This window comes from Papio anubis, chromosome 8, assembly GCF_008728515.1.
Source record: "Papio anubis isolate 15944 chromosome 8, Panubis1.0, whole genome shotgun sequence".
In the NCBI taxonomy this organism is placed as follows: Eukaryota; Metazoa; Chordata; class Mammalia; order Primates; family Cercopithecidae; genus Papio; species Papio anubis.
This window is the reverse complement of record NC_044983.1, coordinates 54258171-54277599: the sequence shown is the minus strand read 5'-3', so window position 1 is coordinate 54277599 and position 19429 is coordinate 54258171. Positions and strand designations below refer to the sequence as shown.

The 19429-nt window shown below is 38.5% G+C and overlaps 1 protein-coding gene across 1 annotated transcript in view; it reads left to right on the top strand.

Annotated features, from left to right (window-relative positions):
* Nucleotides 1-19429, top strand: part of NSMAF (neutral sphingomyelinase activation associated factor) — a 77737-nt gene that overhangs the window by 34854 nt on the left and 23454 nt on the right. Inside the window, 5 exon segments of the mRNA XM_009213075.4 lie at nt 1730-1801; nt 2086-2133; nt 2240-2292; nt 16678-16807; nt 18585-18656. Of these exon segments, the coding sequence (XP_009211339.2) occupies nt 1730-1801; nt 2086-2133; nt 2240-2292; nt 16678-16807; nt 18585-18656 (375 nt within the window).

Here is a 19429-nt window from a genome sequence, read left to right as displayed (position 1 = left end):
GGAAGAAAGAGTGTTTTTCCCATTTTGCCTTTTATTAGATTTAGGCCCTTAGTGAATTGGATGAGGCCCACCCACATTGGGGAGGGCAATCTGCTTTACTCAGTCTCCTAATTCAAATGCTAATCTCATCCAGAAACATCCTCACAGATATACCCAGGAATAATGTTTAACCAAACATTTGGTCACTCCATGGCCCAGTCAAACTGACATATAAAATTAATCATCGCCGGGCGCGGTGGCTCAAGCCTGTAATCCCAGCACTTTGGGAGGCCGAGGCGGGTGGATCACGAGGTCAGGAGATCGAGACCATCCTGGCTAACATGGTGAAACCCCGTCTCTACTAAAAATACAAAAAACTAGCCGGGCGTGGTGGCGGGCGCCTGTAGTCCCAGCTACTCGGAGGCTGAGGCGGGAGAATGGTGTGAACCCGGGAGGTGGAGCTTGCAGTGAGCTGAGATCGCGCCACTGCACTCCAGCCTGGGCGACAGAGCGAGACTCCGTCTAAAAAAAAAAAAAATAAATAAAATAAAATAAAATAAAATAAAATAAAATAAAATAAAATTAATCATCACCATGCGTATGTACCCAACTTCAGAACATCTAAATATATGAAGCGAACATTGATAGAACTGAAGGAAGAAATAGATAGCAACACAATAATTGTAGGAGATTTCAATACCACACTTTCGACAATGGGTAGAACATTCAGATAGAACATCAGTAAGAAAACAGAGGACTTGCACAACACTGTAAGACCCAATGGACCTAACAGACATGCAGAGCTTTCCACCCAACAGCAGCAGAATACACGTTCCTCTCCAGCACATGGAATATTCTCCAGGACAGATCACATGTGAGGTCACAAAACAAGTCTTAACAAATTTAAGAGGATTAATCATAGTGCTTACATTTTTCCAATCATAATGGAATGAAACTAGAAATCAACAGCAGAAGGAAAACTGAGAAATTCACAAATACGTGAAAATTGAACAACATTCTCTCAAAAAACCAGTGGGTCAAAGAAAAAAAAAACAAAAGAGAAATTTAAAAATCTTGAGATAAATGAAAACACGGTATACCAAAACTTAGGTGATGCAGCAAAAGCAGTATAAACACGGAAGTTTATATAATTAAATGTCTATGTTAAGAAAGAAGAAATATCTCAAATAATCCTAACTCTAGGCGGGGCGTGGTGGCTCACACCTGTAATCCCGGCACTTTGGGAGGCCGAGGCAGGTGGATCACCTGAGGTCGGGAGTTCGAGATCAGCCTGGCCAACATGGTGAAACCCCATCTCTACTAAAATACAAAAATTAGCCGGGTGTGGTGGTGCACACCTGTAGCCCCAGCTACTCGGGAGCCTGAGGCAGGAAAATCACTTGAACCCAGGAGATGGAGGTTGCAGTGAGCTGAGATCGTGCCACTGCACTCCAGCCTGGGCAACAGAACAAGACTCTGTCTCAACAACAACAACAACAAAAAATCCTAACTCTATACTTTAAGGGTGTAGAACAAGAAGAGCAAACTAAACCCAAAGTTAGAAGAAGGAAGGAAATAATAAATATAGCAGCAAATTATGTAGACTTGCTCTCCTAGAACTCTCATTCCAGCGGGGAGGTTACACTATGCAGATTTTATTATAGCAGGTTCTGTATACATGTTCTTAAAGTAGCATAGTTTGACACACTGCTTCTCTTCCTGTATTTTGATATCTTCCCCTTTTCGTTAGGGCAAAATGGAATATGTTTTTGAATTGGATGTTCCCGGGAAAGTGGAAGATGTTGTGGAGACGTTGCTTCAGGTAAGCACTTGCTGGGTAGAAAATTCAAAGCAAACTGAGGCAGAAACTGTTTTTATAAATCTTGTATTTATATACCTTACCCAAATCATCATCTGTTTTCTAAATATGTAGCAGATTGACTTAAAATGTTGAGTTTAAAAACTATATATTAGGAAGCAGCCATAGGTATATCAGAAATAATCTTGACTGTTAACAGAATGATTGCTGTTTCTCATTGCTTCTAAAGAAATACTTCATATCATCTGAGAGAAAAAATAAATTCATGTTTGTTTATGATATTGTAGCTTCACAGAGCATCCTGCCTTGACAAATTGGGTGACCAAACCGCCATGGTAAGTATTCCTAACAATGTGTGTCTTTGATTGCCAATTAACTTGCATTGATATTTTACTTATAAATACTTATATTCATACTTTTTTTCTGGTTCTGTTTTAATAGATAACAGCTATTTTGCAGTCTCGTTTGGCTAGAACATCATTTGACAAAAACAGGTAAGTTTCTAATAATCTTTCCTAATTAGAAAAGCAGTGGACATTTTCATCTGTATGCCTCATTCAGCAGGTCCAAGCCTGATGTCATCATTGGTCTCACCCAAAACCTGCTTGTCTTAGAGAATGGCTCAGCCTCAGTGCAGGAGAACTCTCTAGGGCTTCTGCAACTCTTCTCCATCCTGATGTCTGTCAGTCAGAAAGGTCTGTTAGATGCTTCAGTTTCTGCTTCTGTGTTTTCACATTGTGTTGCATCAGTTCAGGCCACCGTCACCTCCCACCCAGAACACTAGCACAGCTTAATGTAGCTCACCTACCTGACTCCATCTTCCCTTCTCCATTTCTCTTCTCCTCCCTCTACCTGACGTTGTTTTAAAATATGTTCTTTCTAAGGGCCAGGTGTAGTGGCTCAGGCCCATAATCCCAGCACTTTAGAAAGCCAAGGTGGGAGAATCACTTGAGCTCCAGAGTTTGAGATCAGCCTGGGCAACATAGTGAGATCCTGTCTCTGCAAAATTAAAAATTAAAAAATTAGGCCGGGCACGGTGGTTGATGCCTGTAATTCCAGCACTTTGGAAGGCTGAGGCGGGCAGATCATGAGGTCTGGAGTTCAAGAGCAGGCTGGCCAAAATAGTGAAACCCTGTCTGTACTAAAAACACAAAAAAATTACCTGGGAATGGTGGTGGGCACCTGTAATCCTAGCTATTCGGGAGGCTGAGGCAGAAGAATTGTTTGAACCTGGGAAGCGGAGGTTGCAGTGAGCCAAGATCATGCTATTGCACTCCAGCCTGGGCAACAGTGTGAGACGCCCATCTTAAAAAAAAAAAAAAAAAAAATTAGTTGGACATGGTGGTGTATACCTGAAGTCCCAGCTACTTGAGAGGCAAGGTGGGAGGATCCCTTGAGCCCAGGAGGTCAAGGCTGCAGTGAACCATGATTATGCCTCTGTACTCCAGAGTGAGACCCCATCTCAGAAAATAAAATAATAAATTTTAAAAATGTCCTTTCTAAAGAACTTACTTGGTCATATCACCTGCCTGTTTAAAATTCTTCAGGATTGAAACTAGGCTCCTTCCTTACACCATATACAAAAATTAACTAAAGATGGATTAAAGACTTAAATGTGAAACCTACAACTATAAAAACTGTTGAAGAAAATCTAGGAAATACCATTCTGGACATAGGCCCCAGCAAAGATTTCATGACGAAGACACAAAAGCTATTACAACAAAAACAAAAATTGACAAATGAGACCTAATTAAAGAGCTTTTACACAGCAAAATAAACCATCAACAGAGTAAACAGAATGAGAGAAAATATTTGCAAACTCTGTACATGACGAAGTTCTAATATCCAGAATCTAGAAGAAACAAGCAAAAAATGAACAACCCCATTAAAAAGTAGGCCAAGTACATGAACAGACACTTTTCAAAAGAAGACATACATGCAACCAAAAAAATCTGAAAAAAGGCTCAATACCACTAATCATTAGAAAAATGTAAATCAAAACCACAATGAGATACCATCTTATACCAGTTACAATGGCTATTATTTTTAAAAATTTAATAAATTTTGAGTGGCTATTATTTTAAAAATAACGTGCTGTTGAGGTTGCAGAGAAAAGGGAATGCTTGTACCCTGTTGGTGGCAGTGTAAATTAGTTCAGCTACTGTGGAAAGCAGTTTGGTGATTTCTCAAAGAACTTAAAACAGAGCTACCATTTGACCCAGCAGTCCTATTATTGCGTATATACCCAATGGAAAATAAATTGTTCTACCATAAAGATACATGTACACATAGGCTTATCACAGCACTATTCAAAGTATTAATAGCAAAGACATAGAACCAACCTAAATACCCATCAGTGGTAGACTGGATAAAAGAAAATGTGGTACCTATACACCATGGAATACTTTGCAGCCATAAAAAAAGAGATCATACCCTTTGCAGCAACGTTGGATGGCGCTGAAGGCCAGGGATGGCACTGGAGCAAATTAATGTGGGAACAGAAAACTAACACCGCATGTTCTTTCTTATAAGTAGGAGCTAAACATTGAGTACAAATGGACACAAAGAAGGGAACAATAGACACTGAGCCTACTTGAAGGTGGAGGATGGGAGAGAGGAGGGCGAGGATCAAAAATCTGCCTATCGGGTAGCATACTTACTACCTGGGTGACAAAATAATCTGTACAACAAACCCCCAAGATACGTATTTTATCTATAACAAACCTGCATATGTACCCTGAAATTAAAATAAAAGTTAAAAAATAATAAAAAAAAATTAACTCTTTGAGAGTAGGAACTTGTCTGGTCTCTTGCATCCACACAGTATGGTATATTACAGTGAATGAAATTAATGGTTTCTCTACATTTTACTGCCATTGCGTTTTCCGAGACCCCCGTTAGCTCTCCTTGGTTCAGCTGGAATTATTTCTCCTCCTCTAGCCTCTTCATATGGTCCACAAAGTTATCTTCCTAAAACAAACATGATTATGTGCCCACCAACCAGCTCCTAGAACAGTAACAAGCAAAAGAGTTTTCAATAAGTTAATTTAAATGCCTCTCTTTCATTGACAATATCAAAGGTTACTGTACCAAGAAACAAATAGTCTTTTATAGCCATACACTTTAAAATTCTGTGGATTATTTCATATTGCCAAGAGAAAGTGATGCAATAAATGGCCATTAAAAATATAAATAAAATAACAATTTTCAAGACCCTCCCTGTCCCCAGTGCCTTCAGGATAAAGCCTAAACACCTTAACATGGCCCTAAGACTCTTAGGTACTAGCTTTTGTTTACTACTAGTCGTTGATGATGCATCTTAAATTCTGTGCCCTAGTTATTTGCATTACCTGCAGTTTCTGTTGGGTCACATTGTCTCTTACCTCTGAGCCTTTGTTCTTGTTCCCTCTGCTTAGAAAACTCATCCTCCTTCTCTGCACCTGGCTATTACTTCTTATTCTTATTTCTTTTTTTTTTTTTTTTTTTTGAGACGGAGTCTCGCTCTGTTACCCAGGCTGGAGTGCAGTGGCCAGATCTCAGCTCACTGCAAGCTCCGCCTCCCGGGTTTACGCCATTCTCCTGCCTCAGCCTCCTGAGTAGCTGGGACTACAGGCGCCCGCCACCTCGCCCGGCTAGTTTTTTGTATTTTTTTTAGTAGAGACGGGGTTTCACCGTGTTAGCCAGGATGGTCTCGATCTCCTGACCTCATGATCCGCCCATCTCAGCCTCCCAAAATGCTGGGATTACAGGCTTGAGCCACCGCGCCCGGCCCTTATTCTTATTTCAACTGTGCTCTCAGTTATTCTAGAAGGCCTTTCCTGAGACTTCAAGTTGCAATAAGTACCTTCCTATGGCGACCTATAGGGTCCAAGAGAGTACACTCCTACCGTTCTAATGGTTTTTTTGTTGACTTTCTTGGCTTTTCTTAAGTATACATTTTGTACAAAGATGAAATTTCTGTATTATCCCATTCTCTTACTTGTTTATTGCCTTATATTAAGGAGATTTAGGTGATTTGTCTATGTCTTCGTCTCTGGTACCACTAAGTTAATTATTATACCTTTATGGTAACTATTGGCATCTGGTAATGCAGGGCCCCAGACCTTATTTTCCTTTTTCACTTATGTCTTCAGTGTTCTTGGTCTTAGGCACTGCCACCTGAATTTAGAATCAGCTTGTCAATTTCCATAAAAGCAATTGTGTTGGGATTTTGATTGTAATTGCAGTGAATCTATAGTCTTCTCTCTATTTATTTAGTTCCCCTTTAATATATTCCTTATGATTTTCTTCATAAAGATCTTTCCTATCTTATGTTATTTATTCCCAGTACTTCATATTTGTGATGGTATTATAAATGGTATGTTATTAAAAATTTCATTTTCTGTTATTGTTGAGATACAGAATGCAATAGGTTTTAGTGTACTCATTTTGTTTTCAGCAACCCTACTAAACTCTATGACCAATTCCATTAACTGTATATTTAGATTCTTTATATTTACAAAATCTTATCTATGAATTATTTGCAGTCTCTATTCACTAGCATTTTTATTTTTGATTTTTGCGTCTGTAATCATTCATGCTTAGGACAAAGCAGAAAGTATTGGTTGAATAGGTTCATTTATTTATGGATTATTATGTGCCAGGCTTTTGCTAGAAGCTTATGTTTATAAATGAGAGTAGTTTATAATATTCTATTTTATTGCTACCTTTGTGAGATTTGGGAATCAGTCATCTTGACCCTTACCCTACATTTTAATGTGTCAGAGAACCTGCCGGTAAAGCCGTCTGGCCAGTAATGTGTTTTTTGTGTTTATGTTTGTTTGATTCTTTCTCTGCTTCACTATATAGCATTAATTTTCTTTCCATTTTTATACTGGCAGGATATATTAGGTAAGTGAATTGCCTAGGGAAGAATAGTTTCCATTTTAGAAAGGAAAGGGAATAATAATAAGAAGAATTAGCTGCTTCTGACCTACTTAGAATGTGTCATTTTTCCAAGTAGCAATTTAGACTTCAATTCTGGGCTTCAGCATGACATTCATTTAAAAAATGGTTCACTGTGAACGTTTTAATGTATCCAGTTGCTGAAATATTAGGCTAAAGAATTTGGGGAAAGGGATTTTTGCAATATGAAATGAAATATTCCAGTGTTGTATACTTTCTGTAGAAGAAAAAAAGGTAAACTTCTGCTAGGATAAGCTTTCATCATATTTCTGAGGAGATAATTTTTTATTAAAGGAATATAAGGTAAACTATTTTTAATACTTTTTATTTTGAAAAATTTTGAACCATCACAAGTTGAAACACTAATACAATGAAGGCAGGTCCCCTATGATTCACCAGATGTTAATTTAACATTTTGCCAAATTTTCTTTAAGTCATGCCTGCTCCTGCTCACATTGTTGTTCTGTGTGTGTGTGTTGTTTCTATGTATAAATGTGTATGTTTGTATTATGTATATAATATATGTGTATATTTTTTTTCTGAATCATTTGAAACTGAATTCCAAGGTATCATAACACTTCCCCCATAAGTACTTTGGCAGGTACTTGTTAGAAGGATATGCTCCATTCCTTGATACCATTATCATACTTCATTAGCAATAATTCCATAATAACATCTGTTATATAATAAAATATAAAATCATTAAAAATATAAACTCATCTTATAGCTTCATATTAAAATTTCCCCTTTTTTAAAAAAATTATACTTTAAGTTCTAGAGTACATGTGCACAAGTGCAGGTTTGATACATAGGTATACATATGCCATGTTGGTTTGCTGCACCCATCAAGTCATCATTTACATTAGGTATTTCTCCTAATGCTATCATTCCTCCCCCAGCCCCCCACCCCCCGGTGTGTGATGTTTCTTACCCTGTGTCCAAGTAATCTCATTGTTCAGTTTCCACCTGTGAGTGAGAACATGCAGTGTTTGGTTTTCTGTCCTTGTGATAGTTTGCTGAGAATGATGGTTTCCAGCTTCATCCATGTCCCTGCAAAGGACATGAGCTCATCCTTTTTTATGGCTGCATAGTATTCCATGGTGTATATGTGCCACATTTTCTTAATCTAGTCTGCCATTGATGAACATTTGGGTTGGTTCTAAGTCTTTGATATTGTGAATAGTGCCGCAGTGAACATATGTGTGCATGTGTCTTTATAGCAGCATGATTTATAATCCTTTGGGTATATATCTGGTAATGGGATGGCTAGGTCAAATGGTAATTTTAGTTCTAGATCCTTGAGGAATCATCACAGTCTTCCACAATGGTTGAACTAATTTACACTCCCACCAACAGTGTAAAAGTGTTCCTATTTCTCCACATCCTCTCCAGCATCTGTTGTTTCCTGACTTTTTAATGATTGCCATTCTAACTGGTATGAGATGGTATCTCTTTGTGTTTTTGATTTGCGTCATTTCTCTAATGACCAGTGATGATGAGCAGTTTTTCATGTGTCTATTGGCTGCTTAGATATCTTCTTTTGAAAAGTGTCTGTTCATATCCTTTGCCCACTTTTTGATGGGGTTGTTTTTTTCTTGTAAATTTGATTGAGTTCTTTTGTAAATTTGAAAGTAGTTTCTGGATATTAGCTCTTTGTCAGATGGGTAGATTGCAAAAGTTTTCTCCCATTCTGTAGGTTACCTGTTCACTCTGATGGTAGTTTCTTTTGCTGTGCAGAAGCTCTTTAGTGTAATTAGATTCTATTTGTCTATTTTGGCTTTTGTTGCCATTGCTTTTCATGTTTTAGTCATGAAGTCCTTGCCCGTGCCTATGTCCTGAATGGTATTTGGGTTTTCTTCTAGGGTTTTAATGGTTTTAGGTCTAACATTTAAATATTTAATCCATTTTGAATTTAAAATTTCCCCTTTTCTACCCCAAAAGTCTTCCTTAAAATACTTTATTTTATAATGATTGTAGATTTAAAAAGAATAGACCAAAAGATAGTACAGGTTTCTCTTTCACTCCCCACGCAGAATCCCTGTTCTGTTTAATATGTAAGTGCTGCCATCTTTTGTTGGACATATTCCTAGATATTTGATTGTTTGATACTATTGAAAATTTATTTTCCAACTATTTGTTACTGGTATATAGAAATACAGTTCTTTTTTAAATTGACCTTGTATACTGTGACTCTTCTAAATTCACTCATTAGTCTTAGAGTGTTTTTTGCTAGATTCCATGGAGTTTTTATGTACATAATCATTTAATCTGTGAATAATGACAGTTTCACAGAAATCCTTATGGCTTTTATTTTCTATTTCTTGCCTCATTGCACAGTTTTATTAATAGATGTGGTGGAAATGGACATTATTGCCTCATTCTTGATCTTACAGGAAAAGGGCTTAATGTTTCATCATTCAAAGATGATGCTAGCTGTAGGTTTTTCATAGCTGCCCTTTAACAAAGTGAAAATGTTCCTTTCTGTTCCTAGTTTACTGAGAGTTTTTTCAATAATGGGTGTAGAATTTTGTCAAGTATTTTTTCTGCATTCATTGACATGATCATATTTTTTTCTTTATTCTGTTAATGTTTTGAATTACACTGATTGATTTTTTTCAATGTTAAACCAACCTTGTATTCATGGGCTGAATCTAATTTGAGATGATGATGTCTTATCCTTTTTACATATTACTGGATTTGCTTTGCTAGTATTTTCGCATCTATATTGATGAGGGATATTGCTCTGTAATTCTCTTGTAAGGTATTTGTCAGTTGTGGTGCGGGGTTATGCTGACCTCATAAAATGAGTATGGAGGTTTTCTTTATCTCCTGTTTTCAGAAAAAAGTTTGTGTAGGATTGGTGTTATTTCTTCCTTAAATTTTTAATAGAATTTGTTGATGAAGCCATCTAGGTCTAAGGTGTCCTTTGGGATTCCATTTATTTACTGAACATAGGACTGTTCCATTTGTGTGTTTCTTCTGTGCCTGTTTTGGTAACTTGTGTATTTCAAATAAATTGTCCATTTCATCTAAGTTGTCAGACATATTGGTACGAAGTTCCTTATGTCCTTTTAATGCCAGCAGCATCTGTAGTATAGACCCTTCTTTCATTCATTATGCTGATACTTTGTGTTTTCTCTGTTTAAATATCAGAATTGCCAGGGCTTACCAATTTTATTAACCTTTCAAATGACCACATTTTGACTTTGTTGATATTTTTCTGCTTTTTCACTTTGCTTATAGTTAGTGTCCACTTTTATGATTTTCTTCCTTCAGCTTGCTTTGGGTTTAAGCTGCTTCTTCTAGCTTTCTAAGAACAAAGCCTAGATCAACAATTTTATTCCTTACTTTGTAATAGAAGCACTTAAACTTTTAATTTTCTCTTTAAGCACTGCTTTAGCAACATTCTGCAGATTTTGATTTTTTTTTTTTTTTTAACCATTAATGTAAAAATATTTTGTAATTTTCTTCATCATTTCTCCTTTGGCACATAGGTAATTTAGAAGTATGTTTAACTTCCACGTATTTGGGAATTTTTAGTAGATATTTGTAGATGCAGATTTATAATTTAATATCTGATCAGAGAATATGTTCTGTGTGATTTCAGTCTTTTGATATTTGTTCAGGTTTGTTTTATGGCCCAGCACATGGCCTATCTTGGTGAACGTTTCACATGCCGTTGAAAGGAATGTGAGCTCTGCAGTTGTTGAAAATAGTATTCCATAAATGCCTTATGGGTCCAATTGGTTGATGGTCATTCGGATCAAATATATTTCATTAATTTTTTTTGTTGACTTGTGCTATCAGTCACTGAGAGAGGATGTTAAGATTGTCAGTAGTGATTTATTTCTTTTCTTATTTCTGTCAATTTATGCATTTTGTGTTGTAAAGCTCTGTTATTATATCCATATACATTAAGGTGCATAATGTCTTCTTAATGAATTGATCCTTTCATTATTATGAAATGTCCCTCTTTATTTGTAATAGTGTTTTTCTTGAAGTCTGCTTTGTCTTCCTTTAAAGTAACCACATCAGTTTTCTTATGTGTCGTGATTGCATGATACATCTTTTTCTGTCCTTTTACTACTAACCTGTGTCTTTATTCTGTTTTAAAAATATATGTACTTTAAATATATAGTTGAGTCTTGCTTTTTATGCATTCTGACAATCTCTGCTTTTCAGTAGGAATGTTTAGATAATTTATAATTATATAATTATAGACTAGTTGGTTTTAAGCCTAGTATCTTAGGATAGTCATGCATCACTTAATGACAGGGATATGTGTTGTGGGATTCAGGTGGACGAGAGAGATACCTCGGGTTAAAACAGGAGAATCTTTTATTGAGTGCACTCAGGCCCAGCTGACTCAACGTCCAAATGACTGGGCCCGGAACAAAGTTTTATACACACTCCACAAAAGGGGGTGGGCCAGCTTGAAGCAAGCTTACAGTGGTGTGAAAGCAGGGATACAGAGGCAGGACAAAGACAGTTAATCAAATTGTAACAGGTTCATAACTCAAGATTGCACATAACCATTGCTATGCGACCCAGATGTCCATTATCTAGGTTTGCCTAGGCACAGGCTTATCCTATAACCTTTACTATGGCCCCCAGGTGGCTGCAACTCAGGCCTGCTTAGAGACTCATGACCTTCACGCTACTGCTTAGATAAAACAATACTTGAAGTCACTAGTTACAGAGAACAGGAATCTATAAACTCATTCCATTAAACAAAGGGAAATTTGTTTTTCTTATCCCTATGTTAAAGGAGTGCTGGGAGAGTCTTCAGAGCACATTAGATAATATTATCTAGACTTTTCCTGGGTCTGGGCTGTGCCTGTTGCTGCCTCTGGGACAAGTCAGCCTAATACAGGAAAACTTATTTCTCTTTCTTTTTAATTTTATTTTTATTTAATTTCCCACCTCATATGTTGTGAGAAATGTGTCGTTAGGCAATGGTCATTGTGAGAACATCATAGGGTGCACTTATAAAAACCTGAATAGTACAACTTACTGCACACTTAGACTATGCAGTATAGCCTATTGCTCCTAGGTTATAAACCTGCACAGCATTTTGCTGTACCACTTGAGTATCCCTAATTCAAACATTTAAAGTCTGAAATGCTCCAAAAGTCCGAAATGCACTCAAAACTTTTTGAGTGCCAACATGATGGTCAAAGGAAGTGCTCACTGGAGCAGTTCAGATTTCAGATTTTGTGATTAGGGAGGCACACTGATATGATACAAACATTCAGAAATCCAAAATCCAAAACACTTCTGCTCCCAAGTGTTTTGAATAAGGAATACTCAACTTGCACTAAATGCTGTAGGCAATTATAATATAATAGTATTTATGTATCTAAACATAGAAACGGTAGAGTAAAAATATGGTATTATAATTTTATGAGACCACTAGTATATGCAGTGTCATTGACCAAAACATCATTATGTGGCACACGTTGTTTCTGTATTTTTTTCTTGGTGTCTCGTTTTTTCCCTTCTTTTCAGTAAATCTAGTATTTTTCAGTACTCCATTTTATCTACTGTATTGACTTTTTAGCTGTAGCACTTTGTGTTATTTTTAGTGGTCATTCTAGAGATTGCAATATGTACCTTGTGCCAGAGTATACCTTCAGATAATATTATTTCATGCTACTTTACCCCAATACAAGAACCTTACTCCAATATATTTCCATTTAGCCTCTCCTGCCTGTTATGATCTTATCTTGTAACTAATTTATGCATATTCCATAAAACCCACAATACAGTATTCTTATTTGTGCTTTAAAAATCAATAGCTTTTTAAAGAATTTAGATACATACATGTTTGCATAGAAATTAAAAATGTTAAAAAATATTTTAATACTTAGATATTTAGATGTTTATAATTTCTAGTCTTCTTTCCTTTCTGCAAATCTAGTATTTCATCTGGTATCATTTTTCCTTAGTCTAAAACACTTTTTGTGGCATTCATTACAAGCTGATCCATCGAGATGAATTCTCTCAGCTTTGCCTAAGAAGAAGATATTTATTTTACCTTCATTTTTGAAGGGTGTTTTTGGATATAGAATTCTAGGTTGGCAGGTTTCTGACCACTTTAAAGACTGTCATTCCATTGTTTCTGGTGAGGAGCCCCATGATTTGAATTGCTGTTCCCTTTGTAAGATGTGGTTTTCTTGTGCTCATCCTGCTTGAGGGTTTCAGAGTGTATGATGGGGAAATTCCTACTATGCTGTCAACACAGGACACTTCAGTGATCAGCTGTCTGGCTTTTTCCTATACCAAGCAGTTCTCTGACACCAGCTGGGTATTCTACAATTCAATTCAGACATTGTCTGCCTGGAGTTAGCACAGACCCCAGGGGTTAAGAGCTTAGTGCAACAAGGCTGCCCCCACTCACCTCCGATGCCAATCACAAATCCAAGTTGTCACCTGTGTTCTGACCAACCAGCTGTAAATCAGAGATTCCCACAACACATTCCATAGGTTTGATCACTAGAATGGCTCACAGAACTCAGAAATATTTACTTATGTTTACTAGTTTATTATGATAATAAAGGACATGATAAAGGGTACAGATGAACAGCTGGATGATGCATAGGGTGATATCTGGAAGGAAGGGTCCTGAGTGCAGGAGCTTGTGTCCCTGTGGAGTGAGGGTATATCACCCTCCTGGCACATAGATGTCTTCAGCAACCCAGAAGTTCTCCCAGCCTCATAGTTTAGGGGCATTTATGGAGGCTTCATCACATAGGCATAGTCAAATATTAACTCAGTCTCCAGCCTCTCTCCCTTACCCTGAAAAGGGGGAGTGTGGCCGAAAGCTCTAAGCCTCTCATCAGGGCTTGGTCCTTCTGGTGGCCAGCACCCATCCAGGATTCCATACACAGTTGCCTCATAAGAGCAAAAGACGCTTCTATAACTCAGGAAATTCCAAGGGCTTAGGAGGTCTATGTCAGGAATCAGGACCAAAGACCAAATATTAGTACAAAAGATGGACCTAACACCTCTGTCACTTGGGAAATTACAGAAGTTTCAGGAGCTCTGTACCAAGAATTGGGAGCAGAGACCAAATGATATATTTTTTATTATGTCACATAGAGTTTCAGAGTAACATGCATCTATGAACTGATATCTTTCATCAGTTCTCAGCCATTCCCTTCTCCATTTCCTCTGTCCTATTTTCTGTCTTTTATTCTATAATCAGTTATACTTAAGTTAGTATGTTTGATATATTCCTTCAGGTCTCAGATACATGCTCCCATATATTTTTTTCGTTCTCTTTTCTCCTTTGGTTTTGTTTTAGTTAGGACACTTTTTATTGACCTGTTTTCAGCCTTACTGGACCTTCCCTCCACTGCATCCAGTCTGTTGTTAAGATTGTTTAATTAATTCTTTGTGATATCAATATCTTTATTCCTGTATTTCCATTTGGTTCTGTTTCATAGTTTCTATTCCTCTGCTGAAACTCTGTCTTTTCACATGTGTTGTCCGTCTTTTGTTCTTATTGACCCTTTTCTCTTTTTTTTGAGACAGGGTCTCACTCTGTCACCCAGGCTGGAGTGCAGTGACATAATCATGGCTGAGTGCACCCTTGTCCTCCTGGGCTCAAGTGATCCTCAGCCTCCTGAGTAACTGAGACCACAGGCACATGCCACCATGCCTGGCTAATTTTTTATTTTTTGTAGAGATGGTATCCCAGTATGTTACCCAGCTGGTCTCAAACTCTTACGCTTAAGTGATCCTCTTGCTTTGGCCTCTCAAAGTGCTGGGATTGCAGGTGTGAGCCAACATGCCTGGACTGTTCTTGACCCTTTATCGTATTTCCTATAGTTATCTTAAAGTCTTCCTCTGATTGGTCCAATGTCTGGCACATCTTCTATAGAGTCTTTTCTCTCTTGCGCATGAGTCATATTTTCTTGCTTGTTATGTATTATAATTTTATTATATTGTAGTTTTTTTTTTTTTTTTTTGAGACGGAGTCTCGCTCTGTCGCCCAAGCTGGAGTGCAGTGGCCAGATCTTGGCTCACTGCAAGCTCCGCCTCCCGGGTTTAGGCCATTCTCCTGCCTCAGCCTCCCGAGTAGTTGGGACTACAGGCTCCCGCCACCTTGCCTGGCTATTTTTTTTGTATTTTTTAGTAGAGACGGGGTTTCACCGGGTTAGCCAGGATGGTCTCGATCTCCTGACCTCATGATCCGCCTGTCTCGGCCTCCCAAAGTGCTGGGATTACAGGCTGGAGCCACCGCGCCCGTCATATATTGTAATTTTTTTATTGAGTTCTGTTAAAAAGGAAATGTTGAGACTGAACTAAATAATATTTACTTCCAGAAGTGGTCATGCCACCTCTTACTCTGTCAGGCTACTTGTCCAGGGAGGCTCTGTCAATCAAATCTGTCACTGAGCTGCATTAAGACTTTGTTGCACCTGTGGTTAAATTTAAGACAACACTGCCTACAGCTCCATTGAGGGAGTGATAAAGACCTTCTCTTCCACAGGACTTGGGATCTCAGCACTTGAAGGATTCTAGAGATATATTTGTGCTTTACAACTGAGCCATCAGGTTTCTGGACTGTGGGAGATTTCCCTTGTTTTGCACCAAAGTCGACAGCATTTTTGGATCTCTGGGGAGCTTTCTTCACTCTCCAGTCTCAACTCTGGCTTTCCGTTTCCCTGAAGATCTCTCTTCATTCTGCAGCCCTTACTCACTTCTATCGTAGGTTGCTCCTCCTCCTGCCACTCACCTGGTGATCTCTTCTTTCCTTTTTGCAATCATGTTCGTTTAGGTTTCTTTGCATCCTCAACATCCCAGTGGGTTTTAAAAAGCTATGAAGAGTGTTCAGTATATCCGGCTCATTTTGGTTGTTGGGGTGAAAGCTTCAACAGTCTCTTAGAGCTTCCCCATCCTAACTTGAAGTGAAGGTCTTCGCCTGTATCTTTTTGTCCTGTCACTTATAAAGAGATTTATTTTTAACCCAGTTATTTCAGTAATTGCCTTAAAATGTTGATTATTTGATTGTTTTCCCTTTATTTTTTCTTAAATCAGTAAAGTAGAATGAGAAAGGACTTTGTTGATTACATATTTTAGGAGTGGGTAGTGGAGAAATCATTTTTCATTGCTTTTCTGCAGTAAATCCACAAAGGGTTTACAAAGGAATATACAATTACTCGAATGTATTATAATTCAAGTAATTATAATTATGTAGTCACAGCCTTATAAAGTATAGTGTGAAATAAATGCCACTTGTGTCAAAATGGTTTATAGGACAATAAAAATAATGACAGAAAAATAGGAAATAATTTAAATGTAAGAATAGTTTTAAGACCTGTTTATTTTGGGAGGAATGAGTTTAGTTAAGGTTATTTGGTATTTATTTGTCTGTCATGGCTTCTGTGGTAGCCTATTTCTTTGAAAAACGAGTTTTTTTTTTTTTTTTTTTTTTTTTTTTGAGACAGAGTCTCGCTCTGTCGCCCAGGCTGGAGTGCAGTGGCCGGATCTCAGCTCACTGCAAGCTCCGCCTGCCGGGTTCACGCCATTCTCCTGCCTCAGCCTCCCAAGTAGCTGGGACTACAGACGTCCGCCACCTCGCCCGGCTAGTTTTTTTTTTTTTGTATTTTTTAGTAGAGACGGGGTTTCACCGTGTTAGCCAGGATGGTCTCGATCTCCTGACCTCGTGATCCGCCCATCTCGGCCTCCCTAAGTGCTGGGATTACAGGCTTGAGCCACCGCGCCCGGCCTGAAAAACGAGTTTTTATCATGCTGTTTCTAACGTGTCAGTTTTATCTAAGCAATCAATTTATATTACCATTTTTCTTGTATTAAATGTAGTGTTTAGACAAATGTCATACGAAGTCACACTGTAGCTCCCTTAGATAAACCTAGAAAGTAGATCAATTTCTGATTTTTCTTACCTTTGCTGAAAAACATATTTTCAGGTTCCAAAACATTTCTGAAAAGCTGCACATGGAATGCAAAGCGGAAATGGTGACGCCTCTGGTGACTAATCCTGGACACGTGTGCATCACGGACACAAACCTCTATTTCCAGCCTCTCAACGGCTACCCGGTGCGTGTACCTCAGGGTCAGGTGGGGAGCTGCCCATATTTAAGCTGTTTCCAGACCATGGCCTCACAGTGCCTGTGACCTCACTTTTTGATGAGGATCAAAAGTCACGTCCCCGCCCACCCCCTTCACAGGCAGCATCTGTGTATTTTACAAATACTGTGTGTAATTGTGGTGTGGAGTCTCTGAGGTTTGAGTTCCTCTGATCTGTTTTCAGTCATGTCAGGGGCACCTGCTCTCAGGGTGGTGAAAAGAAACCCTGCTCCTCCCGATTTTCGTAAAAGGTCGCTAGAGATTTAGACCTTTCTTCAAGGAGGCATTTCTGAGAGACCAGTGAAATGTGCTATGGTTAATAAGAAATGGATTTTGAAATATATTTGCTTATATGAACACAGACGTTGGTATTTCTTGCTTCTACTTAATGATGAACAACCTCAGTAGATCTGAATTTTTCCTGAAGGAGCGCTGTGAGGAGGTCCTCCCGGCTAGTGCAGAGGTGTGTGTGGAGATCCGGCCGTCTGAAAGTTGTGGGCTCCTGCTAGGGTGTTGGAAACAATCTTCTCTTTCACAATGACACCAGACTTACAAGGCCAGAAAGTAAAGATGAACTTAGATTTCCATGTGGAAACTTGTAAAGATTTGTTGCTTATCTAGATCTGGCCACTTTTTAGCACGATCCATTAAAAGAACAGAAATCCTAACACACCCTGGTAGCGCTGTGGAGCCATTTGGCAGGGCCCAAGAATCAGGAGTGTTTTCTGCCAGAGAAAGTTCCACCTTGGAGGTTGTCCAGGCTGGTCATCACAGGGCACTAAAGCATCTCAAACTCTCCTGAGTGAAAGTTTATGCTGTAGCGATTCTGTCCACTAGGTGGTGGGGCTCACTTTCCTAGTTCTCCAGCAGGCACTGCATGCTGCTGGCACAGCATTCTCGGGGAGTGTAATAAATTGGCTTGGCTGCTACTATTGCTTGGGTCAGAAATTTTGAAAAAAAAAAATGTCTGTGTACCCTAGCTTCACAATCCATGATATGGGCCTTTACCCCTTCCCAATACTGGCCAGGATCCTTGACCAGTCATTTACAAGACTTGACTCTGGGCCTCCAGGGCAGTTTCCACTATTGGACAGACTGACTTCTGTGCACCCATCATCCCTCCCACTTGGGAGGAGGACCACGGAAGCATAGCCATTAGCCAATCTCTGCCTCATTAAACCTCCTTTCTCTCTTGCTAGTGTTTTAAAATTATAGAAAAGCAAGACAATTTTCTTCTTCATTAACAAAGAAAAAATTTAGAGGCCTTGCTTTATACTTTAGTAATTTGTGAGCCTTAATACACTGTAATTTTTAGTGAGATAAAAGACAGGATTCTTTAAAAAAGATGTGTGTCAGTTCTAAGCAAACTATTTGTCAAAAAGAGATAGCAAGATTCCTGAGAGGTTATTTATGCCAGTTCTTTATATTTCTTATCATCCCACAATCTAATCTAAAAGATATCACCCCGCCCAAACTAACCTGAAAGATCCCTGAAAGATAGATGATTGCATTCTCATCTGGTGGGTGCCGCGTGGCGGGGAGGAAGACTTGCCCAAGGTCATAAAGCTAGTGAAAGATGACAGAGCAGAATGGGAAACCAGATATCACCTTGTGCCGAGATTTCCTTTTCCAGTGGTTCATTAGGAAGGCGAGATTTGTTGATTTTTTTCCCCCTTTCTGATACTACGGAACAACTTCTAATTGTGTCAGAACAATAATGTTTGAGATTGTCTTTCTACTTTTAAAGAAACCTGTGGTCCAAATAACACTCCAAGATGTCCGGCGCATCTACAAAAGGAGGCACGGCCTCCTGCCTCTGGTGAGTCCTTGGGAGGCTGTGCTGGGGGATGATTGCCACACCTACAGTTTAGCAAGCAGTTTATTGACAGTAAACACCTATGGAATGTCTGAAAGTACAAGTACATTGCCTTGTAAGAACTTAGACTCTGATTTTGCTGTTCTTTCTTTTGGAGAAGCTAGAAATTCATAAAGGAATAAGTCCTTCATGGAGAGAAGAGGTTCTATTATGAAATATTTTTGGCTCCAAGAGCAAGAGGGCTAGCGTGCCCTTGAGTTTCTCACTCCAGCATTCTCAGTTTCTGGGCTCAGGCTAGAATGGTCTGTGTAAAACCAGCCCTGTGCTGTACTTGCCTCCAGCATTCATAGCAGCTAGGTCTCAAAGCAAAATTTGGAAGATATTACAAAATTACTTCTTTAGTGGAACTAGTATATTCACAGTTAACTTACATTAATTCAGCCTTTGGGCTTGCTGAGAGAGAGAAATGGACAAAATAATCGTTTAAATCATATAGGCAGTTCTTTCCACCATTCCCTGAATAAGTGTATTTCTATACTTAGGTGTTTCTAACACGTCTTACTTTAGTAACCAATTCCTACAGAAGGTATGATTCCAAGGTGTTTTAATTTGACACCAATAGAAATTCATTTTTTCTACTTTGAAGATTAACCAGTAACTTGGTGACATTACAAAAGCATTGTGAAATTTTAACTCTTATTTTTGTGCTTTTAATTTGTGAAATTCTACTGTTTTGCTGCCTGTTTTACTTAAAAGGCCATTCCTCCATTTCCAGC